Below are 27906 nucleotides of genomic sequence, written 5' to 3' on the forward strand. Positions count from 1 at the left end.
ATGTCGAAAATTGGCTCCCGGTTAAATCAACATGAAAAAGGGAGTTGATGCATGACAGCCTCCGTTATGATGGTATATTCTGTTTGGAGAGGAGAGATTCCTCTGTTCAGCTCTGCTTCTTTGCTCCAACTCCTCGCTCCTTGCTCATGTTCGCCTGTTCCCGATGGGGGGAAACCTGCAAAGGGTTCGAAAACCGCTCCGACGCTCAAGACAGTCAGGGTGCTCTTTGCAGTAAAAGAATGAATATTGATCGATCCTTTTGGGGGGCGAGTTGTGAGAACTCTGAGTATGGGGTGATCTTTTTTGGGGTGAAGAGATCGTGTCCTGTGAAGGACGAAGTGGGGGGCCTTTTATAGGCGAAGTTAAACCGACTGTGATCAGTGGCGGTGGTGAGGCAGTGGCCGTCAAACCGTAAGGGAAGTTACCTCTCTTGCGTATCTAGGGTTTCTCTTCGAGTCTATCCCGGATCTTTGATAAGTGAAAGTTCCTAAGTTCAAGGATACTTTGTATATATCTTGCCGGAGTGATAGACTTTAAAGGAGAAGTTTCCTCCTCTAGGTACGTGGAGTCCGATCGGGCTTAAACACTTCAAGATGTGAGGCCGACTGAGATCTTTCTAAAAAGTCCGGGATTAAGTCATTAGGTCGCGCATCGCTGATATCTCCACAGTTATGGGCGTAAGATATGGGTTGAACCCGTGGAGACCCCCCTTATTCCTTTTAAGATCCCAGGGTTGATCTATCCATGCCAAGGGGGTTCAGTGCAGAGCTGATTTCTTCCGCCCGACCTCCTAGTTAGGGGAACGTTTGGTGGACCATCAGGTGTTTAGCTGTCCTGCTGCCTTAAGTCGAGTCGTTCCAAGAGACTTCAGGTCTGATCTTGACTCTTCAGACGTTAGTCAACGTCTGGACATTTTATGCATCATCATGAGTCCCGCCACTCCTTAGTTGAAAGTAAAGAGACTAGGAGTAGAAGTAACTCGTGTGTTTTTACTTTATTTGAAGGCCTGAAGTCGAGAGTAGTACCTGTCTCAGAGCTGTAACGAGAAACTCTTTGAGTCTTACCTTGACCAGGCTGGTTGGTGGAACTCAGTATTGTGATGATGCTCCAGAGCTGATTGGTATCTGCTAAGTGGAGGTATTTTTCGACCAAGTGTTGTTTCGGCCAGAGTCATCCCAGCTGTGCTTTTGTCTTGACGCGTGGTTTACTTTCCCAAGACACGTTTCGTCTCTTCTGCACAAGTAATTAATCTTTTCCATGCATGATTTTGTGGCGTCATTGACTTAATTCTCTGATCGCGTATTTCTGGCACTGATCTTTTAGGTTATTGCGCACGATAACTTGTTTCATCATGCACAGACGCGCGGAGCGTCGTGACTGGTGGATAAAACACATCTCCTTGAGACCCGCTGAAATTTTATTGGTAACCGCCATCCTTGAGTCGCTCACCCCTCTCAGTCGTTATTCGGTTGAATGTTTTCGAGGCACATCTGGTCTTCACCTTTAATGCTCTTCATCTGTTTCTCGAGAGGTCTCTTGGTTACCCTCTCTTGCTACAAATAGCCTGCTTTGGCCTTTAATGCTCATCACTACAAGTTTGGAAGACGATTTTGGGGGCGTCCTTCTTCTGACGTTGTCTTCTGAATTCCTTCTTCCTGCTTTCATCAAGGATTTGAGATGAGGCCCTTGCTCGAGTTTATACCAGTCGTCTACTTTGAGGAATGTTTCTTCATAATGACCGTGATAAAGGATGGGTTTCTTCATAATGGTCGTGGTAACCTCACGAGCCGTTTTGTTTGAACCCGAAGGGGGGTAAGGATTGCCAGTACTGCCTCCGGCTTAGGTGTTTAGGACAAGGTGATGACAGCGAGGGGGTTATTTTTGTAGGGAATTGTACCCTTCTACTAGTGTTTATAGCGGAAATAAGACATCTAATGTCTACACTAGTATTCCCAGGATCACATGCAAAACTAGTAATTAATCTAATGGAGATAGTAGATTACCTTAATCGCTTTTCCCTCAAACTAGTTGAATTGATTGAAGAAGACCAAGAGCTTCAAGTGTAGCTCCTCTACTTGGGACACGAGCAATCAATTTGATCTCCCACCTTGTTGTATAGCTAGCACACCAATGGTGGTTGGAAAGAAGAACACCTTCTTCTTTGACTAGATAGATAGTTAATGGGAATTAGCTCACTTTCTCCTCTCTACTTGATGTGGTAGAGTAAGAAAGCTTAGAGAGAAATTCCACACCTTATTCTCTGCCCTAAGAGTGTTTATATAGAACCCTAATAAGAATCCACCTCCTTTTAGGTTTCCTAAAACACCCTTTAGAATAAGATTTAGGGAAATAGTCGAAAATAGCAACTATTAGTATTTTCTCAATTCCCTAAGGAGATGACGTCCAAACCCAGCCAAAATTGTCAGATTTAATGTTCATAACATAAGGAAACGTCCCTCCAAAAATCAGCCCAATCCGAGCCCTAAAAGTGCCCGAATCGGCCTAGGCCCAAAAACCCTGTTTTTGGCCTTTTTGTACTATCTTTGCCTAATTCCTTTTTAGGCCTATGAGATATGTTTATGGGACACTCCCATGATTATATCTCACTCCCACTAGTCATATCCTAGATCAATTTGTCACTCTTATGTGTAACCCGTTGTAGGATCCGATCGAAGTTAGCCGCGAATTACTTCGTAATTCGACGATCGTAGTTGGTCTCTAGCTACAACTCTACGATCCCTAAATCAATCGGATTTGATGATCTTCCACATCAATTGTCCTATCCGACAAATTGTTCGCATTGTCACCTTGGTCGGAGGACATCTCCTTCAACTCCTTCAATTTTTTCCTTGGTTGTCTTCTTGCCTTGGTTGCATCTCTGAATGGTGGTTCCTGTCAGCCTTTCCACTTTTCTTCTCTCAAATTCTTTGACGGCTCTTCTGTAGTCGTTCAGGTTTTTGGGTCTATTTTCCTTTCCTTCGACGGTTAAGGGTGTTCCTGTAATTTTTTCTGTAATAGATTCTTCTTATGAATTAAAAAGATCATAGATAGTCTTACAGCAGCCGGTAGTCCGACATCCAAAAATGTGGTGATCATTAGTATTCTAAGAGGACGTTTGATTCATTCGGGACTTCCATTATAATTCGAGGTCCGCTTGTCTCTGTTGCCAAACTACATCATCTCTTTATTAGAGAGGAGATCATTGTTTCTGAAAAAAATTAAAGCAGCAAAACTATACCTCTATTCATTCGAAGCTTTTTTAGCTTCCAATTTTTAATAATATATATAGATTTCAGTTTCAGCAACAGTCCAACTGTCAAAATAAGAATCGTAATTATCATCATAAAGGAAGGGGCTATGCCAAACCTAATTTCAGCAACAACAATCACCTATCTCACAAATGGAAATTTCCAAGTCAACTCTAGCAACCAAGAATATAATGTTTAGGTCCTCTCCACTCATTGCCAATCGATTTTAAGTTGGTGAGACGGAGTGTGGTGCTCCTATTAAGAGGTTAAGCACCCTTCCATAATGAAGTCATTTAAAAGCGTGAGATCTGAAAATGCCAAAGCAGGCAATATCACTGTAGCCAAGGGCGAGCCCACATAGGGGGTCGTGGGGGCGCAGGACCCCACGACCCTAACGTGGCTCGTTAATGTTATGCGACATTTTCCACTATATTATATATATATATATATATATATATATATATATATATATATATATATATATATATATATTCTGTCTTTTAAACACAATTCTTCCCTAGCTTAGTTCTTTTTTTGTTGAATTCTTCCCTAGCTTAGTTGGTGAAGCGATTATGTTTCAATATTGAGGTCAAGGGATCGAGTCCCACACACAACATTATTTTTTATTAGAAAATTTCTACTACTTACACTTTTTTTTCTAAAATATCTACAACTTAAGTTAGTTGAAATTATTATTTGGTTTAAGATGACTACTTATTAAAAATACATTATAAAGGTCATGCTTGGCTTAAAATTGGTTCTTATGAATTGAGATAACTCAATTTTGTCCTCCTCAAAGTGACCAACTAAATAAAATGGCCTCGTAGAGAGGATGAGTTTTCTAAACGTCCCCCTTAATTTTGATTTTGTCTGATTTTTCCGTGACTTGTATTTTGAATTTCAAAATTGTCTTTTTTAGACTTTTGTTCTGGTAAACATGTTATTAGAAAGAAAACTTAATCTTCATCTTTTCTTCCATTACGATCGCATCCTCTTCATCATTCAGCATCGTTCTTCTTAATCTTCACCATTATCTCTTCATCCCCTCCTTTGTCTTTTATTTTTGTATATTTTGGTAATCCAGTTGGAGGAAAGATCCTTGATCCATATTGAGAAAATTAGAGATTGATTGTTACACATCAAAATTACCACGAAATATCTAAACTATAAATAAAATTTTGTTAAGAATTTGCTTTTCGATTCTAGCTTGGTCGTGTAATGTGGAATTCTTTCATTAACTATAACAAAGAGGTGCCCCACTCATAAAAGTTTAAACTCTTGACTTAGAGATGTTTTGTATGGTTGTTATGACTTCATAAATCAGTTAGCTAGAGATGTCTTCATGGGACTGTTTGAAAGGTAGTTGTCAAGAGTTGGTCCACGAGTATAAGGTGTACTCTCATTATTGAACTACTTACTGCACTATAAGAGAATGATGTGTTTCCTCTAATAATTGAAGTAGTATGTCTTTTACTACTACTTGCACTATAAGAGAATGATGTGTGTCCGGAACGAAATTTAATTTTTTAGTCGAACAATAAAAGAAATTTTTTTCTACATGTCTTCCCAATACAAAATTTTTCTAGCCATATTGGGATTAGGTCAGATGTGGGTCTGACTTTATTCTCTACCATTTTTTTTTTTTATGCAGAAGAAACTAGTTCAGTTACAAAACAAGATTATTTTTACCTCCTACTATTGAGTATATGTTCAAAATTGCTCTACAATATGGTTGGACAATTGTTTTTGTTTTCCCCAACCTGGCACACACGTTCTTTGACATTTATGTGTTTTGTATGGGTCTTAAATGCACCATCGGCATCTCAACTGTTATCCATCAAACCATATTTTTTGAGTAATAAACTAACTAGCATCCATATCTACTTTTACAGGTTCAATTGAAGTCTATTTACACAATTATTATTGGGATGTGTATATTGGGTGAGGTAGCATAGATTATTGGCTGTGGGAAAGCCTCCATAATAGTATTTTTTTTTTGTTGTTGAGAGGCCTCCATAATAGTGTTAGTATTAGAGAAATAGTATTCTTGGGTTATTTTCTTGATGACAATCTATAATGGACCAATTCATTACAGGCAGGTGGGCGATAGGCCAAGATAAATGGGTTCAAACTTAATAAAAAAAAGTCGGTAATAAAAATTTTTTTTTTTCTAATTTTTCCTCACAAATATAAAACTCCATCATTAATGTATTAAATGTTTAGTGAATGTGAAAATATGTGTAGGAACATGATTATTTTTAGCGTAAAATTAAATAATAAAAGACGTACGGTTATCTATGTGTCGTTAAATGCAGTAAGATAACGGTATCATGCAAAAAATGATTTGTTTAGTGAATCCAAAATATAGTACCATGCGAAAAATGATCTTTTTAGATCGGTTACATACAGAAATTTCCAATAGTCAACAACGTATATGAAGAAAATATAAAACCAACCGAAATAACTAAATTTACAAATAATTCACAATTGAATATTGCTTAGTTTTAAAGGCGGCTCTGAAAGTTTCCCCCCCCCCCCCCCCCCCTCCTCGAAGGCAAATATTAAAGAAAAATTGTGAGGAAAAGAGGTGCCGATAACACTTTAGATAGTTCAAAACTCTGTTTAATTCAAAAAACCACATCTTCTCTCCCCCTCCCTTTCTCTGATAATAACTGTTTCCTCTAGAGAAAGAAACCGTATAGTTCTTCGTTTTACTCCGGCGAAGGGTTGCCCCTTCGTCGGAATCTCTTTTCCTTTTCTTCTTCCATTGTGTTGTTTCGTTTCTTGCCCTAATTTTAATTACTATAATCATCCCAGTAGAGTTTTTAGAGTATAGACGCAAATGTTGGTATGGGAAGAAGATCAGATCCACCAATATCGACAATTCATCACGACTAACCATTATTAATTGTCATTGAGAGAAGAGAAAGTGGGTAAAAGTGGTGGATTCCTAAGGAGATTTCGTCCATTGATGAAGACTAATGTTTCATCCATTGATGAAGATCGACGATTTGGTAGTTCTCCATGCATAGTATGGCACTACGAGTCGTCCATGGATGAAGATCGGCATTTCTTTGTGTTTATCAACTGTGAAAAATATAACGATTAGGCATCTTACTATCAATCCATAAACCACGATCCAACTGATTGCAAGTGCAAGGAAGAAGAGTTCGTGAATGTTTCTACTTATGTTTTAGTACAATAAAATTTTATGACCTTTAGGGTCTTTTCATTCGCGATCTTGATGATCTTTTCATTTATGACCTTTAGGGTCTTTTTATTTAGTTTTTGTCTTGTTACTCCTTTCCCTTCAAGAGACACTTTACGTTCGAAAGTTCAATGTAGTACTTTACTTATGTAACTCTCATGTTGTTCTCAGAGGAGTTAAAATTCTCAAACCATGTAATGTTCTGGATTGATATCCTAGTTATGAATAAAATTGTGGTTTTACTCAAAAAAAATAACACTTTATATAGGCGGCAGTCAAGAATATTGTGATCCAATCAATGGTCTAATTATGGTTGATTGAATCAACAATAATTGATCTAATATTACCTCTTGTATTGATACGCTCCATCAAAATCAATGGTCTAATTATGGTTGATTGAATCAACAATAATTGATCTAATATTACCTCTTGTATTGATACGCTCCATCAAATTCAACGGTGGGGAAGCGACGTTAAGCTTGTGACAAAGTATTCAAACCGCGGGGTTCACAAGGGTTTCGTCATAATATCTTCTACTTGATCATGAGTCATCTCATCTTGACGATGAGCTTCTTTCGTTTAACCATTTCCCTCACGGAGTGAAAAGTGATCTCTGCGTGTTTTGCAGGTGCATGAAATACAGGATTTGTTGCGAGATACGATTATATATCTCTCTCTCTCTCTTTAAACAACTCAATAAAATCTCTATTATTATTTTTCTAGAAATTACAATTTATTACTTTTAATATATTTGTACTAGTTGAAGATCTCTAAAGTCTAAACGACGAAAGTATTTGACAAACCTCGCATATCATGCATATTGAAATTTCCGTACCCTACTGGCATGGGGTATAACCTATAATACCTTCATAAGACAAATCAGTAAATGAGAAATTATAAGATTTGTTTATCATGACAAGGTAGGCTTATATTGGGTATCATAACTAACCAACTAGGTAAAAGTCAGAATATCTTCTCCTATTTAAGACAACAGGGCAAGACTGACCTCAGTATAATTGGTCCAAGTTGCAACTGTGCAAACAGAAATTAAGGATAGAGATCTAATAAGCCAGGCAAAGAGCAAAAAGAGTATCATGGAGTCTAAAGAAGAAAGGTCATCAGTAGTTCAGAGAGAAGAACAAATCTTGGAACCTATAACTCCCACTGGACAATACTTTAATAGTAATGCCCTTTCTCTCAGCATTCTTGCAGTTCTAGAATCCCAGATCCCAATTGATGATTCCCCAACTATGTCTCTCTTGAAAGATCTCTTCCTCCCCATCAACCCTAATTTCTCCTCCATTATGGTACTCTCTCTCTCTCTGTCTAATTATATATAATATTAATAGGGAAATGCTGAAATCACAAAGAATTTTGACAAAAGAAGGTTTCCGGCTGACATGGCAGTTGTGATATTCATCTCTCAACGGCCTAGATTTAGTCAAAATATTCAACCACAACTGCCACATCAGCTGGGAACGTTCTTTTGTCAAAATCCTTTGTGATTTTAGCATTTCCGATACTAATATAATTTGATAACTTGGGTTATCCAGGTTCAAGATGAACAAGGTGAGAGACAATGGAAAAGGGTAACAGTTAAGCTCGAAGACCATGTCGTAATTCCCGTCTTTCCGGAAGGATTATCAACGGAATCTTACGATGAGTACTTTCAAGAATACTTGGAAGAGATAGCAATGGAACAACTTCAACAAAACAAGCCATTATGGAAAATTTACATATTCAAATACCCAACTAGTAATGCAGCTGGATCATTAATTTTTAAGCTTCATCAAGCATTAGGAGATGGATATTCACTCATGGGAGCTCTTTTTACTTGTTTAAGAAGAGCTGATAACCCTTCTCTTCCTTTAACTTTTCCATCTTTGCGACTTCGTTCCGATAATTCAACCAAGAGTAGTAGTGTTCTTAGGCTTCTTAATGTGGTTATGAACACAGTAACTGATTTCACATGGAGTCTAATGAAGAGTAATATGTTGGAAGATGATGTGAGTCCAATTAGGTCAGGTAATGAATTTGTGGAGATGAAGCCAGTTTCAATCTCTACTGTGACTTTCTCTCTTGATCAACTCAAACAGGTCAAAACAAAGCTTGGTGGGGTAAGTATATAACCTCTCATTCTTGTAGATAATTGATATATTTGTGATGAGTTTGAGCAACAAATTACTTTGAATCGCAAAAATCATTTGATTATTTAGAAGCCCCAATAAGATTTTTCAAAAAGTAGTTGATAAATCCACATATTGCGATTTAAGAGGAAATACTCAAAATTACATAAGTTATCGTTAGGAAAAATTAAATTGATTTTGGACAGAAATTCTGCAGCGTCTGCCTGTAATTCACTCCACATAAATGTTTTGCCTAAAATTTACAATAAGTCTAGATGAACTGCCATTTGAGGACTCCCTCTAAACCATCCTACCCCATTGGACTAAAAGACAAAGAAAATTTTAGAAAGAGAAAGTGATTTGGTCCTTGTCTTTTTGTCCAATGGGGTAGGACGATTTAGAGGGAGTCCCAAATGCGGTTCATCTAGACTTATTGTAAAATTTATCTGATTTTCTTACTCCATAACATTGTTCATTTTATTTGTAGTTATATACTGATCAAGAATTAGATTCCGTACTACTATATTTTCTTTGATAAAAGAAAGTTCCCAGCTGATGTGGCGGTTGTGGTTTGAAATTTTGACCAAATCTAGACCGTTGAGAGATGAATATCACAACCGCCACATCAGTTAGGAACTTTCTTTTGTCAAAATCCTTTGTAACTCTATTATCTCCCTTTTACTTGCATGTTGACCTGGGTAAATAGTTGATTGTAAGTTTTTGACATTACGGGTCCATAAAAGTTTTTAACTAAACTCTTTGATTTTTTTTTTGTTGAATTGAGTCTAAGAGCATCTCCAATGGGACACTCTAACAAAAACTCTAAAAGTCCTAGTTGTCAAGGACCAATAGAGATTCTCTTTCCTAAATGTCAATATAGAGACACTCTAATTTTTGTTGGTCTCCAATGGAGATCTCTAAAGTGTCTATACTTAATACACAAGTCCTTCTTCAATTCAATAGATAAAAAGTAGTTGAAAAACAAGATTTTCTATTGGTTGAAATTTAAAAGTAACACTTAGAGAGTGTCAAGTAGACACTCTCATTTTAGAGTTTCTCTCTCTAGACACTCTATAATAAATGTGTCCACCTCATATTAGAGTGTCTAATAAAGTGTTCCATTGGAGATGATTTTTTAACAAAAACTCCAAAAAGTCTATGTGACACTCTAAGTGTTAGAGATTGAGTGTCCCATTGGAGATGTTCTAAACTCTTTGATTGACATATGAAACAAATAAATATAGGGCTGCTCATAAATGAATTAATAAAGAGTCACCTATTTGTGGTTGGATCAGAGGTGTTTACTAAATAGTCTTTAATTGCCCTCAACTGTTTCTTAAATTCAATCAAATCAGACAATAGTATTTTTAACTGTATAACTTGGACAAATGAATATTCTCATGACCCGAAAAATATAATGTTTAATGAAATTATTAATTTATTAATATATAGATATATCTCTTTTTTATCGATAAATGAATTATAATTCATTAAGATGCCATTTTTATATATTTGTTAATTCTTTTTTTATTACTAATTTTTACATTTAATTGTACAAATGTAACAAGAAGGTAATGGTCAAAATTATTACTCTGAAAAACTTAAATTTAATTTATCTTTGGAAGCAAAAGATAAAATTTTGGAAAATGTTGTGAGCCATCTCATAAATTAGCCCTAAACTAAATCAAGTAAATTTTGGATAAAAATTTCTCTACTACATAATTAATTTTCTTATCATCTCATTGGCAGACTATTAACGACGTAGTTGTCGGTATAGTATTTTATGGAATTAGATTATACATGGAAACTACGAGCAAGGGTTCGGAAAAGGCACGATCCACCGCTCTAGTTATATTCAACACAAGGGAAATGATCAACTATCAAACTGTCCAAGATATGTTCAAACCTGATACTAAGGGTCCATGGGGTAACAATTTAGGGTTACTGCATGTGGCGATCCCCGAGTCGGCCAACATGGGATCAGCCGATCCACTGAAATTTGTTTATGAAGCTAAGAGCATGATGACAAAGAAGAAGAGTTCATTAGGTGTTCATCTTACTAGTCATTTACTAGAGCTAATGAGGAAACTTAGAGGCCCTGAGGTATGCAATATCCCTCTCTGTCTTTCTATTTTGAAAACATTTTCAAGTTAGGGTTATATCATGTAGGATGAGATTGAACTATATGAATATATCGCGAGAAGGAACAAATGTTTACGAAAAATGTTAAAATGCCGTTATAAAAAAGAAGTTTGTAGTTGCAATGATACATCATGAATACATCATTTAGGATGAGATTCAACCCAATGCTCTCTATCGATTTTTTTAACTCTAAGAATCATTACATTTATTTTATGACATGGATACATCATCATGAACATATAATATGAAGATACATCCATGTAAGTGTCATCATCGAGGACATTTGGGGTTTAAAGGTCATATAAAAACTCTTAAAACTGTTCTATAGGGTATGAAAGTCCATACATTCCTACCTTCACAGAGCCCAAATATTGAACTTGTGATCTCCAGACTTTTGGAGTAGATGCACAACAAACTGGACAAGTAGTTGTTTGTGATTTTTCAACTATAGTTGTTTCCTATTTTTCTTAAAACATTACTTTGTAACTTCTTTGATTAAGATTTGGATAAATTGCATACCGTTTCTAACGAAAATAAACCTAAAACTTCTGCAGGCTGTTGCTAGTTACCTAAGAGGTACAGTAACGAAGACAAGCATGTCGATATCGAATTTGATTGGCCCTATTGAACAAATGTCTTTGGCTAATCATCCTGTTAAGGGTTTCTACTTTGCTTCCCTCAGTGTTCCTCAGGTAAATTTAAATTTTGCTAAGTAGTTGTATGAGTATCCAAATACAAAATTCTAGTAAAAACTCTGTTTGTTTTACGCTCGAGTCTTATTTGGTATCTCTTTTGGCACATAAGGTAACGAAAATAAGAAATTTAAGAAAATCATTTATTTGTTTATGATCCTCGATAGAACCACAACGTTTTGAAAAAATTACACTTTATTTGATCACCAAATTGAAACTTTTCCTTAGCAAAATTTGTTATTGTAAAAGATGGTTTAATTGAGATTTTGTTTGCAGGATCTTACTTTATCAGTTGTTAGCTACATGGATAAGCTGAGGGTGACAGTGGGAGCAAATAAGGAACACATAAACCACAAATTGCTCAACTCTTGCTTGGAGAAGGCATATGAGGGGATCTTGAGAGCTTCTAGTCTCATTTCAGCTTCCTCTTAGTTTTATCAAAAACTTAATTGTCATTTCAATTCAACTGTTGATTCATATCCCACATGCATTTACTTATTGAATTTGTTCTTCTAAGAGTTACTACTATTTACTAAGATTCATAAATTGTACCAAACTAAATAACTTTAATGTTGATGTATTTGTTTGATTATCTTCCCAATGGATTTCATTGTTGTGTTTAGGCCGTGGGGTGGTGATGTGTCCAGAGTCTTGTGGTTGGGTAGTGGTCCAGAAACGGATCGGCACGGTCCATTTGTAAGTCAATAAGGCTCGTGTTGTGCTGTGATGATCAGTTAGAGGTCAACCGGGTTGTGGCGGGTCTAAGATTTCAAGTCTAGAACGTCAACCACAACCCATTAAGAATGGTAACACGACTCGCCACGTCTGGTGTCGTTCTTAATCTGCAATAGCCACGCTACCCGTTAGAAAAGGGTTACTTAGTTTATGAAAAAATACCACCCACTTTCTTATAATTAATAGTAAGAAATTTATTAATCAACAAAACAATGTATTTTATTTCAAATTGTAATTAATTCTTCCTTCATAGGTTTTTGTTACTCTGATACTTGTCAGTTATGAAAATATGCTTTTATGGAACTTACTTTCATAACTTGTTGTCTTAGGTCTCATCTTTATCCCTATTTGATATGAGGTTATCTTTTTCTCCATCAACAAACAAAAGAAAAGATAAATATGTTGGGTTGACACAAAAACCCACCATGTTAGACCTAAAAAAACAAAAAAGTAAGTGTTGATAAAGGCCGTGGCTGGTACAAACCCACCCTCGCACCTGCTAGGCCGTTACCATGGAGTATTTCAGCTTCCACATCTGTAGTATGGGCACGACATCGCTCAAAGACTTCGTAAGATGATCAATCCACATTACACACAAATTTGAAACTTAAAATCAATAAAATAAAATTTTATTTAGTAACACTTTTTTTTGTATGAGATGATTGCTTCCAAAAAAATTGTTTTTTTCATTGTTCAAAAACATATCTCCAAAAGTATTGTTCAACAAAAGATTGAATTGTTTTTCAACAGGTGCTTCTTCCAACACCCGTTCTTTCAACGTTTTTCCTAAACCCATTTTCTCAAAAAAGTTTTCTCCAAAACCAATTTTTCCTAATATTCCTTTTTCTTAAAACCGCTCTTTAAGAAATCATTTTTCCAGAAAAAATATTCCGATAATCATGAATTCTAGGGTTTTGCTTAGTTACTAGAACAAGCTAAGTCCTATAGATTCATAACTCATAGGATTAAAGAGTCCGTGAATCCTACGGACTTATGATTCTTCCGTCTAAACACACCGTAAATTTAGTTGTGCTTAATGTACATGATGTACTGTCCCAACTTCAGCCTAATGCCATGGTACATGTATTATGAATTCAATGTCGACTTATATATGAAGTCCACTTTGGGATTTGAGTGGTATGTCAAAAATCTTAATATTATCATCAAATGGTAGAGATTTGAGTTGCTAGGATTATTAAATGTACTAGGGACATGCTTAAATGTCTGCAAAATGTGATTTGTGAGGTGTGGCAAAAGGAAAAGGAGAAAGAAAGTAGAACTAAATATAATTATCATTTTCAATGAATACTAGTTACAACAGAATTTCTCATGTAAACTGTATTTTTCCATGAATACTCACTTTTTCACTCTCAACTTGTTTTTTTAGGGTTCTTCACCTACTCTTCTTTTACTCATGCAAAGTTTATGCATTAACACTGATGTTGCTTGCCATGTTGTTGGGTTTGTTGGAGAAGTTTCCTCTACTATTTATTATTTCATACATAATCGGGCGTACGTTTTTTTTGTGTCTAATATGACAGCCATGACCACTATTACTTGATCATCACTAGGGTGTGCCTTGGACTTAGTTTGCCGTATTTTCACACATTGAGCAAATCGGTTGATTTTTTATCACTATAATTTGATAAGTAGTTAATAATATATGCACGAGACTATTCTGTCATTGCAACATATCACAAGATGTAACAAACTCATAATCAAATGACATGAAACATCATTACATCCAACGCAAGGACATATCAAAAGATAGAATAACCCAACGACAACCATGAACATAAAGTCAACAACTTTTGGTTCGAGTAGTTACCAAGTTGGTTTCCATCCTCTAGGTCAAGGGTTCGAGACACAAAGTTCAACGATGAAACATAAAGTCAACCATCTGCATAAGATTTTTACTTGTACAATATATATAGTGTGTGTGTGCGGGCAGAGAGATAGATAGAGAGATTATTATGGAGTTCAAAGGAGCGAAGTCAGTGGTAGTCCACAAGGAAGAAGAAGAAGAAGAAATATTGGAACCTACAACTCCCACTGGACAATATTTCAACAGCGAAGCACTCAACCTAGGTGTTCTTGCAGTTTTAGAACTCGAAATCCCAATTGATGATTCCCCTACTATGTCTCTCTTAAAACATCTCTTCCTCCCCATCAACCATCGTTTCTCCTCCATCATGGTTTTCTTTCTCTCTCTCTCTCTCTCTCTCCTTATTGTACATTCGAATGCTTAGATAATTTTTTATACTCTCTCTTAGCAAGTTGGGTTATTTATTCAGGTTAAAGATGAACAAGGAAGAAAACAATGGAAGAAGGTATCCGTTAACCTCGAAGAGCATGTCGAAATTCCTGTTTACCCAGACGGGCTACCACCGGAATCTTACGACAAATACTTTCAGGAGTACTTAGAAGAGATAGCAATGGAACAACTTCCACAAACCAAACCATTATGGAAACTTCATATTTTCAAATACCCAACAAGAAATGCAGCTGGGGTAGTAGTTTTCAAGCTTCATCAAGCATTAGGAGATGGGTTTTCACTCATGGGAGCTCTTTTTACTTGTTTAAAAAGAGCTGATAATCCTTCTCTCCCTTTAACTTTTCCATGTTTACGATTTCGATCAAATGATTCGTCTAAGAATAAGAAAATAAGTAGTAGTCTTCTAGGGATTGTTAATGTGGTGGTGAACACAGTAATGGATTTTACATGGAGTTTAATGAAGAGTAATGTGTTGGAAGATGATGTGAGTCCAATTAGGTCAGGTAATGAATATGTGGAGATGAAGCCAGTTTCAATCTCTAATGTTACTTTCTCTCTTGATCAACTCAAACAAATCAAGACAAAACTTAATGGAGTAAGTAAGCTTTTAGTTTACATGATTTACAACTTATTTTTTCTATTAGATGACTATGAACAATCTACATGTCGACGAAATTAGTCTTTCAATCATCTTCTTTTTTTCTTCTACACTTGGGTAGTAAAAAGCTAATTCCTTAATTTTCTTCGACAGACAATTAACGACGTGATCTGCGGTATAATTTTCTATGGAACTAGATTGTACATGGAGACGGCCAGTGAGGGTTCAGGCAAAGCACGGTCGACAGCACTAATTGTATTCAACACTAGGGAAATGATCAGCTATCAAACTGTCAAAGAGATGTTCAAACCTGATACAAAGGGTCCATGGGGCAACAATTTAGGTTTAGTACACGTGGCTATCCCAGAGTCTGCCAAAGTGGAATTGGCCGATCCCCTAGAATTTGTTAATGAAGCTAAGAAATTGATGACAAAGAAGAAGAGCTCATTAGGTGTTTATCTTACTAGTCATTTAATAGAGCTAATGAGAAAATTAAGAGGATCTGAGGTATGTAGTTTAACTCTTAATGTTTTAATAAGATATTCCAACAAGTATTACTATCATACAATAAACTTTGCAGATAACAGCTAATTACATCCGTGGTACACTATCAAAGACAAGCATGTCGATATCAAATTTAATTGGGCCAATCGAAAAAATGTCGATAGCAAATCATCCTATTACGGCTTTTTACTTCTCCTCTCTCAATGTTCCCCAGGTTAATTGTTAAATTTTTCTTACTACAATATTTTCATGTTTTACGGTGCAAAAATAGGCAGTGAAAACTAGATTTAAGATTAAGAAATGATGAGACTACATATACAGAAAGTATTTCTTATTTGACTAATAAATGTGAGCTAAAGGTAGACAAATTGTGTCGTTGGTTACAGGATCTTACTATATCAGTGATGAGCTATATGGATAAGATGAGTGTGACAGTTGGAGCAAACAGAGAATTTATAGACCACAAATTATTCAATTCATGCTTGGAGAAGGCATTCGAGAGGATCTTCGATGCTGCTAATCTCACATCATCTATCTCTTAATCTATATACTAATTATGATGATTTTTATTTGATGGTAGATCCATGCCGGAGTATGATTAAGATTCATCAATTATACTAAACATATTGATTACTGACTATTGGTTTGTTTCTTACTCTAGTTCGTCGATATTTATCATTAAGTATAGAGTTTATAGAAATGCATCATGTATTTGTAGTTATTATTTCATTTAAGTAAGAAACAACAGTTATTTTTCTATTATAACTACGGTCTTTAAACAGTATATTATGCATGTATAAACAAATCGATATTACGAGAAAAATTTAAACTATGATTTCATAAACTAACTGATTCAGCTGATAGTAATAAGAAAAAATATGTCGTTTTGAAAGGAATAGGAAAGAAGTATTACTCTTTGCAAATGGATCTCTAAATGTCACCAATTGAAGCTTTATAAATATTGGATGAGCTCAACTGCAAACTTTCCCTTTTTTGTAGTATTTATTTCTCCAATCTACATGAAATAAAATTTGAGTTTTCAGGAAGTCTTACTAATGAGAGTTGTGGTCATACTGTTTCAGGTGTATCTAAACAACCCGTAAAAACAAAGAGACAGATATTATATCAGATTTATACTAACATTCGAACAAACTTCGCACAAAATATCAATAATTAAAAAACAATAAAACAGTTTGATATCTTATGTCTTTTACTTTTATAACAGAAAATCCCGCTCAGATAAAGGTTTTTCATTGAATTTGGCTACTGTAGTTAAAACAGCTATTTCTATAAGTCTGTAACAGCTCAATGAGCTGAGCTCATCTTTCTACACTTCTATTTAGAAAATATAGCGGTTGTTTAATTGGCAAAAGAAACGATAACTGGTCATGTCAAAAATGAGTAATTTTGAGATAGCGGGAGTATGGTAATTGTGAGAACAGTCAGAAGTTTCATGAGCAAACGCATGTAAGGTATAGATGATTTAAGGTTTCCCCACTCATTCTCAAATGGTTTTGAACTGGATGCTTAACGAAGACCGTTACTGGAAAAAAGCGGTGCTATTTATGGTACAGGGTTTGTTTCTCAAATATTGCTTACGACTTAATAAAGGAACTCGAAGAATGTTGTGACTTCAATCTAAATAGGGTTATTTCCCTAATGGCCCCCTACTTTGTGACCAGCTTCCTGCCTGGCCCCCTACTTTGTGACCAGCTTCCTGCCTGGCCCCCTACTTTACAAGAAATACCCATATGGCCCCCTTCCGTTATAACACCGTTACTCTCTCTCTTCCATTTCTTTTCTCTCTCCTCCAGCATGTTTTCTCTCTCTGCCACCTCGTTAAACCAGCCACATCATCGTCTTCACCGGCAAGGTCGCCGGCCGGCCAAATTTCCGGCCGGCGACCTTCAATTTTTTTTTTCTCTCTCTCTCTCTCTAAAAAAAAAAAACTTTTTTAGAGACCTAACTCCGGCGAAGGGACTTCGCCGGAGTTTAGAGAGAGAGGTGAGAGAATTTTTTTTAAAAAAAAGTTTTTTTTTTTTTTAGAGAGAGAGAGAGAGAGAAAAAAAAAAAAAAAAAATTGAAGGTCGCCGGCCGGAAATTTGGCCGGTCGGCGACCTTGCCGCTGAAGACGATGATGTGGCTGGTTTAACGAGGTGGCAGAGAGAGAAAACATGCTGGAGGAGAGAGAAAAGAAATGGAAGAGAGAGAGTAACGGTGTTATAAAGGAAGGGGGCCATATGGGTATTTCTTGTAAAGTAGGGGGCCAGGCAGGAAGCTGGTCACAAAGTAGGGGGCCATTAGGGAAATAACCCATCTAAATATGAATCAGGATTGTCATAGAATAAAAATGTAAGAAAATAGTGATACATTTAGCTTTAGAACTGACCTTTAGCCTTCCCTTTCCACTAACTGAAACCATATCTCCAGTCTTGAGTGTTGTCCCATTTTTGCTCACAGGGCTCCAATTTACTCGGACATCACCATTACTGAAATAGGAAATATATGTAAGGGATCCTTGCTTTAATTCATAAAGACAGAACCTCTATCCAATCAAATATGCAGGCCTTCCAATCTCATACTTATTGTGGTTTACTGGTTTCAAATGAAATCACACTACTAGGATCTGCTCTGTGCTTGGAGTTCATGTCGATGTTTATGCAAAAGAATTTTCCTGTAACAAAGAAGTTCAGGATCTTTGTTTTGTTTTCTTTGTGTCACTTTGCAATACAGAGAAGTTAATTAAATAGTTTAAATCAGGTTATTTCTTGTTGTTCACCAATTATGCGAGTAGAGTGACACAGTTCGATCAATATATGGAGAAAGTACAGCAAGGTTTTCAGGGAAAAAGGTGTGTGGTGTCATTATGAACCAAGAGGGCTGGCAGCTCTGTTTCATAACTATAACATAAATTTGACAGTGTAGTAGAATATAAGATTGGATATACATACTATAACATAAAAATAATGGAAATGGCCAAAACTCCCTAGGCCACATGTTCTTTTGTAAAAAAAGACAAGAGCCATGATATTTTTAGGCTTCAGCTCCCTATGCAAGCTTCGCCCAGCTTAAATCGTTTATACAGGTTTGCACACTTTTGCGAATGTTGCATAGTTTGCCTAAGTTTGTAAAGGGAGCCCAAGTCCACAAAAATATTGGTTTTGTCTTTTCAACCAAAACCAACAGGAAGTGGGTCATCGGGCCAATCCATAATATAGAGCCTTCCACGCATACATCCACGTAAATAATTCTCTTCTCTGTTTGGAATTTAATGAATTTTGAGAACAATAAGAGGTCAAGTTATCCACAGATCATACTTCGATACTGTCCTATTAGGTTAAACTTTCATAACTTAACACGCTTGAATACTTTTGAGTTCCTATAGGTTACTCTCCTCCCTAGTCGTTGTACTAATAGTTGATTGGATTTATGGAGTAAAATATACAATCTCGTACAGATGAGTCTAATCTTAAGAAATACATTCACAGAGATACATGTGATACATGCCGTTACTTATAAAGGTCTTACCTGATCAAATCGACTAACTTCGAACGTGAAATCTTAAATCCTGCACTAGCTATGGCATCAACCCGCAACGATGCTTCGATAGTTTTAAATGTTTTTGTCCTACAAAGTTTGACCCATCTTTCGTAACTTCGGATACATTGTAGACGAAAGCAATACAATAAACAGAGAATTGAAATAACCAAATAGAAGAAGAGAGTAACAAGAAACAAGATCCTGACCTGGGTGGTTCATACTCTAGAGCAAGCAAAGGTATCCTTGTGCAGGAGACGGGAACATTACCAACCTGGAAAAAAATTCAAAAAGAAGTTTAAATTCTAGCAGTTTTGGGGGATAAAATTCCGTTAGCATTCTTTGCATCAAATAGTTTATACATTCTCAGGTGTTTCTTTGTGAAGCTTTTCTCATGGCGTTATGAAATTATATTTTCAACTGAAGAAACTATATTTCTGGATTTCGACAATATTCCAGTGCTTAGATAAATTCCTGCATTAGCATCAAGTTACCTACAAGCTCATACTCCAATAATAAAACTGTGCACATCATCTTACCTTGTCAAGTGCTGTTAAGAGGAAGTCAACAAGTTCTGGAACAATAAGAATTTGAGCACCTTTTTCACCCTGGATTGTTTAAAGTACATCAAATTGGAAGATTTCTTGACGTAAATTTGATATGATACTAGGAGACTACTTAAGTGAAAGGATTATGGATAAGAGAAACAGAGAAAAGACAAAAACTGTATAGTAGACCTGTAAAAGGATATCCCCGAGCTTTTCCCTTTTAATTCCTGTACCAAGAATTGCGCCAAGGAAGTCACCATGAGAACAAGGTTGAAAGCCAAAATTTCCTGTTATACTGGAAGTAAGAAAAATTTAACCACTACAATGAAATGGCAGAATAACTAACATATTGGATCTATTGAAATAAGTAAGACACATAATATGGTGGAACGTGATAAATCAGACCTTAGTGCTTCCACTATGTCTGGGATAGTTGACATTGCTTCAGAATGGCCAACAGAAAGTCGGCGACGCTCAGCCTAGGTGAATGGAGCACTGATTAGGGTTCAAGAGTTATTAGAGAAGGTTTGAAACTTGTAACTGGAATGAAAAACCATCTCGATCAACCTGTGGATATCCTCCCTGAGTTACAGCTTTAACATCAGCTAACTTTTCCAATACAAGCATTGATTCCTTTAGTATTGGTGGGGTGAGGAAGTCAGTATGAAGAACTTCTCTTCTTAATGTTGCCCGTCGTGCCTGAGTTAAAAAGGCAGATTTTGATCATTACACAATGAGCATGGTATATGATTTTGACATGATTGAGTCGAAATGACCGAAATATTTTTGTTTTGATTCCGACTTGCAGAAAAAACCACATATATTGTTGTTATGTCATTATTTTGGTCTAAAATACTCTGCTTTTCAACGGGAACATTGATTTCGACCTAAAACATTCTATGAAAAATAAAACATTTTGGCTGATGTATACGAATCTTATAAATGATTAAATTACAATCTAGAAGCTGGGAATTCTTTTATGCTTCATTAATAATTTCTAATTTCCAAATAAAAAATTCCATAATATTTCCATCATTTAAACAAAATTTGCATCATCCTTGTGAGGTTGTGATTTATGATTATTCCCACACTAATCAAAATATTTCCAGGAAATGTTAGGGCTACAAAGCGACATAAATTTATATTGAACCAAAATTCCTTGAAAACAACAAAAAAAACTCATTTATAAAAAAAACTCTAAGAAACCCTATGTGGCACTGGCACTCTAAGTTTTAGAGTTTGAGTGTTGCATTTGAGATGCTTTAAATAAGAGAGACTCAAATCTTTATGTCGTATTACTGAAGTCAACCTCACAGGCTTAGAACATCTCTGATGTTCAAAAATAGCTTTTGTGTTCTTGAAAGAAAAATTTACCAATGGATTGTGCAAATACCATTTCAAGTATATGCTTCACAGCCTCGACGGCATTTTTGTCTCCTACCCCTTTAAGCATAACATCAGCTCCGTCTCCTTTAAAAGCATGGGCCAGATGACAAATCCCCGCAACTGTATCATACTTGATATCATTAACTACACAAAATGGTACTTTCTTGCTATCATGTTAAAACATTAGTAAGCAAGAATATTATATTACACTAATTAAAGAACCCAAAAAAGTCAAATTAGTCGAAGAAGCTTGTTTTGGTAAAGAAGGTCTCACATCAACGGGTCTAATACTTGTTTTCGGTGAATGTTTGGATGGGTGTGTGTTGGGTAAGTAACCAATTATACGTGTTTAGGTAAACCGAAGGGTCCGTCTCTTCTCCTACTCTTCGGACTGATGGAAAATTAGTGTTTCTTTTCTGGCATTGTAGAATCGCAGTTCTTCACATAGTAAGTAACCTAAACCTATGCTACAGTTAAACTAATAAGCAAAGAAATTTTCAAACTAACCATATGTTTCTCCTTAGCTAATACTCCTTAATATTGTTAAGAATATAAAAAAAAATGCATTATAATTCAGGAACAAAAATCATCACTAACTAAAGCAATTTTACTGTTTAAGTTCACAAAATTGATCAGAGACTAAAACCTAGAAAAAAAAGGGTATTTGCACCAATCAAAGCTAATGACAACTAAATAGAATAGTAGGAATAAAACAAAGATTACGCACCAGAGGAAGAAGAAGAAGAAGAATTCGTAGTAGTAGTGATTGGAAAAGAGTGAAGACGAAGAGAGAGTTGTTGAATGTTGTTATTGATTAGACGAGGAACTGATCGGAAAATCATCGTCGTCGATGGAGCTCTGAAGCTATTCACTATAAACCCTCCCGCCATTCTTCTCGACTGGGGAAATGAAGAATGAAAAAGAGATGATGTATCCTTCCTCATTATCCCAATTCTATTGTTTTTGTACCATTTTGACTCTCCTGACCGTCAGATGTTGACTCAACACACATCTCTAGAATAATTTATCTATCTAAAAGTTGTGTGGGCATCGGAATCAGATTTATAATGTAGATCGGTAACACTTTTTAGAGAGAGAAAGAACCTAGGAGAAGACAGAGGAGGTCCTGAGAAGTTCCTACTTCAGTGAGACTGTGAGAGAAAATTTTCTACCTAAACACGTCCAGGTTTCTTTCTCATCTCTCTCTCTAAATCTGATCTCTCTCTCTCTCTCTTCAGCTTTATTTTCTTGTCTATTGTTCTTACTTTGTAGGTTTGATTTTGTTGATTACACTTTCTGTTTGATCAAACTTGTAACAAGTTTTTTGGGTCTTACCCATCTCTTTGCTTATACCTTTCGGTGGGATTCATGTTATCTATTTTCTCTCTCTGTTTTGAGCTTTCAATAGGTTCTTTTTTTTGCTGAAACCTTCTTCTTATAAGATCAATAGGGAAACTCAAAACTATTGCCAGCAAAAATGTGAGAAAATTAGTATTAACCCTGGTTTATTGTTGGATAATGTGATCAAAGTGAATCAGAAAAGAATGAAAAGGTTCATGTTTTATAGTTCATAGATGTAAAGAAGGTAAATGAATCGGTTTATCATTGCCAACAATCCGTCTTTCCACCGTAGAGGTCAAGGGTTCAAGGCAAGCTGACAATAAAAAAAAAACGATTTATCACGTGTCAAAATAGTCCCACATAGGAGAATGGTGGCAAGAATATAATTTTCTATATCCTCTCCACTCATTGCCAATTGGTTATTGAGTTGGATGACCATAAATTTTTCTCATTTTTTTGACTAACGAAGAACAAAATTTTATCCATTTGATTGTTTAAGCAATTCTCATATATTTCTGGATGAGATTATGTTGAGTTTTATACTAACTTTCCCAAGTGTGATGCATAATGTTGATTGCATTAGGTGTAAATTAGTTGTTTAAACCCAAACATTTGGATCGCGACCAAAGGGCTCTAAGTTTCCATTTACAGGTATTGGAGGAGAAGCTTTGTTTTGTGAAGGCATTTACGATGCTGAAGACAATGATGATGGCACATAATGTATTCGTCACCCTCTTTGATTAACTTCATTAATTGTCTCATTTCCTGTTAAAAAGACGAGTAGAATAGCTCACTATCCTTGTAAAGTTCATCAGTGAGAATGATTATATGTCCACTTTGTCATCACTTAATGCAGTTGTTTGTTGGACTTTAGGCGTTGAGATTTCCTTCAAAGAAGTCGGAAAACCCACGTGTAGCCAAAGCTCAACGGGTTAAGATGGAGCTTTCATTAACAAAACCGGATGACTGGCATCTTCATCTTCGTGATGGCGACCTTCTAGAGACTGTTGTATCCCACAGGTTTACTCTTCCCTCTTTAGGAAATTTTATTTGCTCATTTTTATTGAAAAAGCTTTCTCTAAATTTGTATATAAATTCGTTCTGTTGGATGATTTATTGTTATTATCCCTGACAAAATATGATTTTGTTATAGTGCCGATCATTTTGGAAGGGCCATAGTGATGCCGAATTTGAAACCTCCTGTCACTACTACTGCTGCTGCTGTTGCTTATCGAGAATCAGTAATGAAAGCACTGCCTTCCAATAGTGATTTCACTCCTCTTATGACTCTTTACTTAACAGATAAAACCCATCCTGATGAGATCAAACTTGCCAGTGAGTAAAATTCTAAAAGAATTGCAATTACTTGTACTGATATGTTGCCAATAGTTAGCAAGTATCAAACTGCATGTTTCCAATAGTGATTTCACTCCTCTTATGACTCTTTACTTAACAGATAAAACCCATCCTGATGAGATCAAACTTGCCAGTGAGTAAAATTCTAAAAGAATTGCAATTACTTGTACTGATATGTTGCCAATAGTTAGCAAGTATCAAACTGCATGTTCAAATCTTATTAGCTTATGAATAATTTGATTTGCATACTAAGGACAGAAATGTTGTAATGATCAATCTTGATTTGCTCTACCCTTAACCAGGACTTTCACCTGAAGTAGTTTTAGGTTGGATTTCATTTTGAGCTGATGTTTTGATTATTTTGTATATCTACCGGATGCCTAGATTTGAACTTTAACTCAAAATGAATGTTGTTCATTTAAAGATTAGCATTGATTTGTCAGGGAAGAGTGGCGTCGTTTTTGCCGTGAAGTTGTACCCCGCCGGTGCCACTACTAATTCACAAGAAGGTGTGACTGATCTTTTCGGGAAGTGTTTACCTACTCTTGAAGAGATGGTTGAGCAAAATATGCCATTACTGGTAATTCTGTTTCCTCTCACCTTTTATCCATTGCTCTCGGAAAACCTTAACAGAAGGAAAACAACAAGAAGGAGCGGTGAATTCTTAATTTCACAATGTTGACTCGGGCTATGGCCGAACCTGAGCCAATTCCTGACTAACTACTGAGGTTCTCATAAGTCCAACTAATAAGCTTGTTCCTAAAGAGTGAAAAGATGTCATCAATTTACCAATCTGATTCCTTTATGCCGATAAACTCGTTTTGAAGGTCCATGGGGAAGTTACAAATCCAGAGATTGACATATTCGACCGTGAGAAAGTTTTCATCGACACCATTTTAAGACCATTAATAGAAAAGCTTCCACATTTGAAAGTAGTCATGGAGCATATTACTACTCAGGATGCTGTAAGATTTGTTGAGTCTTGTAATGAAGGTACATTTCTTTACTTGCAATTTCTTTAACAAACTTGTTTTTGTTCATCTTTATTTGTCGTTGAATTCCCGTGTTTTACGTTTTCGAATTATCTCATTTTGTTAGGATCTGTTGCTGCCACTGTAACACCGCAGCATCTTCTTCTCAACAGAAACGCAATATTTAATGGAGGATTGCAACCACATAACTACTGTCTTCCAGTATTAAAAAGAGAAATACACAGTATGTCTTGTTCTGAGTTACCTTGATTTTCTTTGACTTTCATTATATTTTTGCTGCGAGTCGAAGAATCCCAAAACAGATACGACAATGCCCTTCTAATATTTTGATTTAGTTATATAGTCCTTTTTTAGTCGATGTTTTTTCACTTTTGGATGATAGATTGTTACATTGAACATAAAAGACTTTAACCTAGATTGATTAATATTCAACAGTTTTAAAATGATTTTCTGCGCGCTCGCACAAGATGTAGAGACAAAATTTCACACTATACCCACTGAAGACACTGAAACCACGATATATATGAGTATTATATGTAGAAGTATCTTTCTTCAAAGAAGAACGGGTGAGCTTTAACATGGAAAGATTCTAGATATAAGTATATGTCTTCACTACATAGTGAAGATCAATGTAAAACCTTTATGTGATGAAAATGTTGGTTGCGGTTCGTGCAGGACAAGCTATCGTAGCAGCTGTGACAAGCGGAAATAAAAGATTTTTTCTTGGAACAGATAGTGCTCCTCATGAGAGAAAGCGAAAAGAAACTACTTGTGGTTGTGCGGGGATTTATAATGCTCCAGTTGCTCTGTCAGCTTATGCAAAGGTTTTTGATGAGGTGAGCTCCTCGTCTCTCTCTTGTGCATGTAGAAAATTCATATATGATCTTCCGATTTGACAGAAGGAAGTCCCGTTCTTGTTATATCAGTCTAAACCAAGAAAATTGACAAGTTCGTTCTCTTTCTCGTTGAGAACTTGCACTTAAAATATGGGTTATGATTGTTTTTATATTTCTCTTATAAGTTGAAATTGTTGTTATTGGCGGTAGGCTGGTGCACTTGACAAGCTTGAAGCGTTTACGAGCTTTAATGGCCCAGACTTTTATGGGTTACCAAGAAATGCATCGAAAATAAAATTGACAAAGAAACCATGGAAGGTGCCCGAGTCTTACAGTTATGCAGATGGAGAACTGGTTCCTATGTTTGCAGGCCAAACCCTTGACTGGTTCCCGTCAACAGCTGTTTAATCCTTAGTTTTTGAGGTTTATTTGATTATTTATTTGTGTCAGTCGACAGTTTTGTTGTAGAGAACTGTAAAGGTAGATTAATACTTTTGCAGGAATTGTGACTCAAGTTTTAATTCGGAATAGCTGATGGACCAGTCCATCGTATTGGTGTTTGCTGCCACAAGTATTAATGAAGATTTAGTTTTTACTGTTCCCTTTTTCATTCTCAAGTTTTCATTAATTTGACCCTGGAAAACCTAATTTTGAGAAGCTACATCTTACAATTGTAGGAACCACTTGTTTGATTGGCACTACAACCTACAACCACCTAACTACCCTTTCCACCACCACTACCAGTGCTAGTGTGCTACAGTCCATCACTCTGTTGCAGAGGATAACATATTAGAACAAGACGAACAACCCAAGAACCTCAATCATCAGCTATCCACTGTTGTATTTCTAGTTATCTGCATTTGACATTTACAACTTTAAATTACTTGGATAGGTACGAACCATAATGTAACTCGGACCCATGGTTCATATTCTTCTAGGTACATTTTTTATGGACGTAGTTTTGAGGCATAAAGAAAAGTCTCAGACACAGTGGTAAATTTCTTCAGCACGCGGCTTCGAGGCATAAACAAAAGTCTCAGGGACACAAAGACTATGGTCAACTAGATTTGGCGTAGGAGTTGCTTCATTTTCGGTCCAAAAACTGAATATTTGTTGTTGCCCCCTAGTTTTCATTTCCTCTCTCTCTCTCTTAGTGTCCCGCTCTCTCTCACTCTCTCGCGGCCTCGCGGCTGACAAATTAGGGTCCAGTGCCAAATTTTAGTTGATATACGACCTAAAAGAAAAAAAATTATACAACCAAGTAAAGAGAACAAATTGATATAATTTAACTGTAGAAAAATAGTAAGTCGTTAATGAATCTAAAGCTTCTCCGATTTGTTGAAGTTTTTAATTCCACGAAGTATTATTTTGAAATGAGAGAAGAGCAAACTGCTAGGAGGATGAGTAAACAGTTGGAAATTAAAGGGGCTGAAACACCTAGTTGGTCACAAGTTGGAGGCTTAAGCGGAATTAACCCTTACAAAACGTGATGGTCAAATATAGGGGTCATTTGGGAACTGTCCCAAAGCATCTTGACGTTAGAATTTCTGAAAAGTTGGTAAGTTTCCAGCTCCCTATCGATCTTTCTGGTAAATTGGGGGACCTATTAGGGTTTTAATTTCTTCCACCATGAATTGTACCGAAAGAACTTTTTAGGTAATTAATTTTAGGGTTTTAACGATGGCATCTGCTGGATTCTTCTTGATTTGTTTACTCCATTCTGTAATTGCCCTAACCACTGGAATTCTGATGATGTTTTATCTGAAAGAAATTTATGTTTTTGGTCATGGATCTGAAACTGCAAGTAAACTTTTAGGATCAACCCCACATGATCAATTATTAATCAAAACATCAGATTCATTTGGTGGATTATTACTTTGTGTGATCGGAATTCTTCTTTTCATGGTGGCTTTTGTTAAAGATAGTAAATTTCAGAGTTTTTTTGCTAAAGGTGGGATTTTTATTCATATAAGTATGGCTCTATGGAGGGTTTACTTTGAATCTAAGTTTGAAGATCTTGCTCGTGATTGGCCTAGACAGGTTGTTGGTGATGTTGTATTAGCTGCTTCTTGGGTTTTCTTTCTTGTTTATTCATGGAGAGAGAAATATGATTAGGGTTTGATCAAGGAAGTTTTCTTTCATGATTTAGAAAAAGGGTTCTCTTAACCTTATATTCTGATCTTCTTTGATGAGATTAAGATGTGGGTTTGCTAATTCTGCTACTGAAATTTGGTGGTTTAACAAAGATCAAATTAATGGAGTAATTGGGTACTGAGAACTTTTGGATTTCTAGGGTTTGAATGGTTTATGAACAGAGAAATATGAATTGGAAACTTATAGAGAAATGGGGAAAAGAATGGAGTTTTGATTTGTGGTTACTGG

General features: G+C 36.0%; 5 protein-coding genes across 7 annotated transcripts; 4 read left to right on the plus strand and 1 right to left on the minus strand.

Moving 5' to 3' along the window:
- Positions 1 to 6906: 6906 nt before the first annotated feature.
- Positions 6907 to 12008, plus strand: LOC147542172 (wax ester synthase/diacylglycerol acyltransferase 4-like). The gene is made up of 5 exons (XM_086636376.1): positions 6907 to 7763; positions 8010 to 8573; positions 10332 to 10685; positions 11279 to 11416; positions 11693 to 12008. The coding sequence occupies exons 1-5, from the start codon at positions 7551 to 7553 to the stop codon at positions 11846 to 11848; spliced, it is 1425 nt and encodes a 474-aa protein (XP_086492502.1). The 5' UTR covers positions 6907 to 7550; the 3' UTR covers positions 11849 to 12008.
- A 1659-nt stretch (positions 12009 to 13667) lies between these two features.
- Positions 13668 to 16290, plus strand: LOC147542173 (wax ester synthase/diacylglycerol acyltransferase 4-like). The gene is made up of 5 exons (XM_086673370.1): positions 13668 to 14346; positions 14446 to 15021; positions 15178 to 15531; positions 15605 to 15742; positions 15915 to 16290. Exons 1-5 carry the CDS (start codon positions 14125 to 14127, stop codon positions 16068 to 16070), a joined length of 1446 nt encoding a protein of 481 aa, XP_086529496.1. The 5' UTR covers positions 13668 to 14124; the 3' UTR covers positions 16071 to 16290.
- Positions 16258 to 22533, minus strand: LOC147542174 (RNA-binding S4 domain-containing protein). 2 transcript variants are annotated; one of them, XM_086673374.1, is made up of 10 exons: positions 21727 to 22533; positions 21007 to 21119; positions 20181 to 20312; positions 20019 to 20092; positions 19803 to 19908; positions 19605 to 19673; positions 19275 to 19339; positions 19057 to 19155; positions 17918 to 18017; positions 16258 to 16543 (listed from the first exon to the last, which is right to left on the minus strand). In XM_086673374.1, the coding sequence occupies exons 1-10, from the start codon at positions 21941 to 21943 to the stop codon at positions 16481 to 16483; spliced, it is 1038 nt and encodes a 345-aa protein (XP_086529500.1). In that variant the 5' UTR covers positions 21944 to 22533; the 3' UTR covers positions 16258 to 16480. The 2 variants fall into 2 exon arrangements, with proteins under 2 accessions (XP_086529500.1, XP_086529501.1); XM_086673375.1 differs by having other exon boundaries at positions 21007 to 21121; positions 21732 to 22015.
- Positions 21732 to 26134, plus strand: LOC147542175 (dihydroorotase, mitochondrial-like). 2 transcript variants are annotated; one of them, XM_086673372.1, is made up of 9 exons: positions 21732 to 22185; positions 22992 to 23060; positions 23215 to 23360; positions 23494 to 23675; positions 24140 to 24276; positions 24524 to 24689; positions 24795 to 24911; positions 25364 to 25524; positions 25735 to 26134. In XM_086673372.1, the coding sequence occupies exons 2-9, from the start codon at positions 23031 to 23033 to the stop codon at positions 25930 to 25932; spliced, it is 1137 nt and encodes a 378-aa protein (XP_086529498.1). In that variant the 5' UTR covers positions 21732 to 22185; positions 22992 to 23030; the 3' UTR covers positions 25933 to 26134. The 2 variants fall into 2 exon arrangements, with proteins under 2 accessions (XP_086529498.1, XP_086529499.1); XM_086673373.1 differs by lacking the exon at positions 22992 to 23060.
- Positions 26135 to 27064: 930 nt separating this feature from the next.
- On the plus strand, positions 27065 to 27869 carry LOC147542176 (uncharacterized). Its single transcript, XM_086673376.1, has one exon. The coding sequence runs from the start codon at positions 27205 to 27207 to the stop codon at positions 27637 to 27639; it is 435 nt and encodes a 144-aa protein (XP_086529502.1). The 5' UTR covers positions 27065 to 27204; the 3' UTR covers positions 27640 to 27869.
- The last annotated feature ends 37 nt before the right edge of the window (positions 27870 to 27906 follow it).

Source organism: Eschscholzia californica, unplaced genomic scaffold, assembly GCF_041429995.1.
Source record: "Eschscholzia californica isolate CP2 unplaced genomic scaffold, dmEscCali1.0.p SCAF_4, whole genome shotgun sequence".
Lineage (NCBI taxonomy): Eukaryota > Viridiplantae > Streptophyta > Magnoliopsida > Ranunculales > Papaveraceae > Eschscholzia > Eschscholzia californica.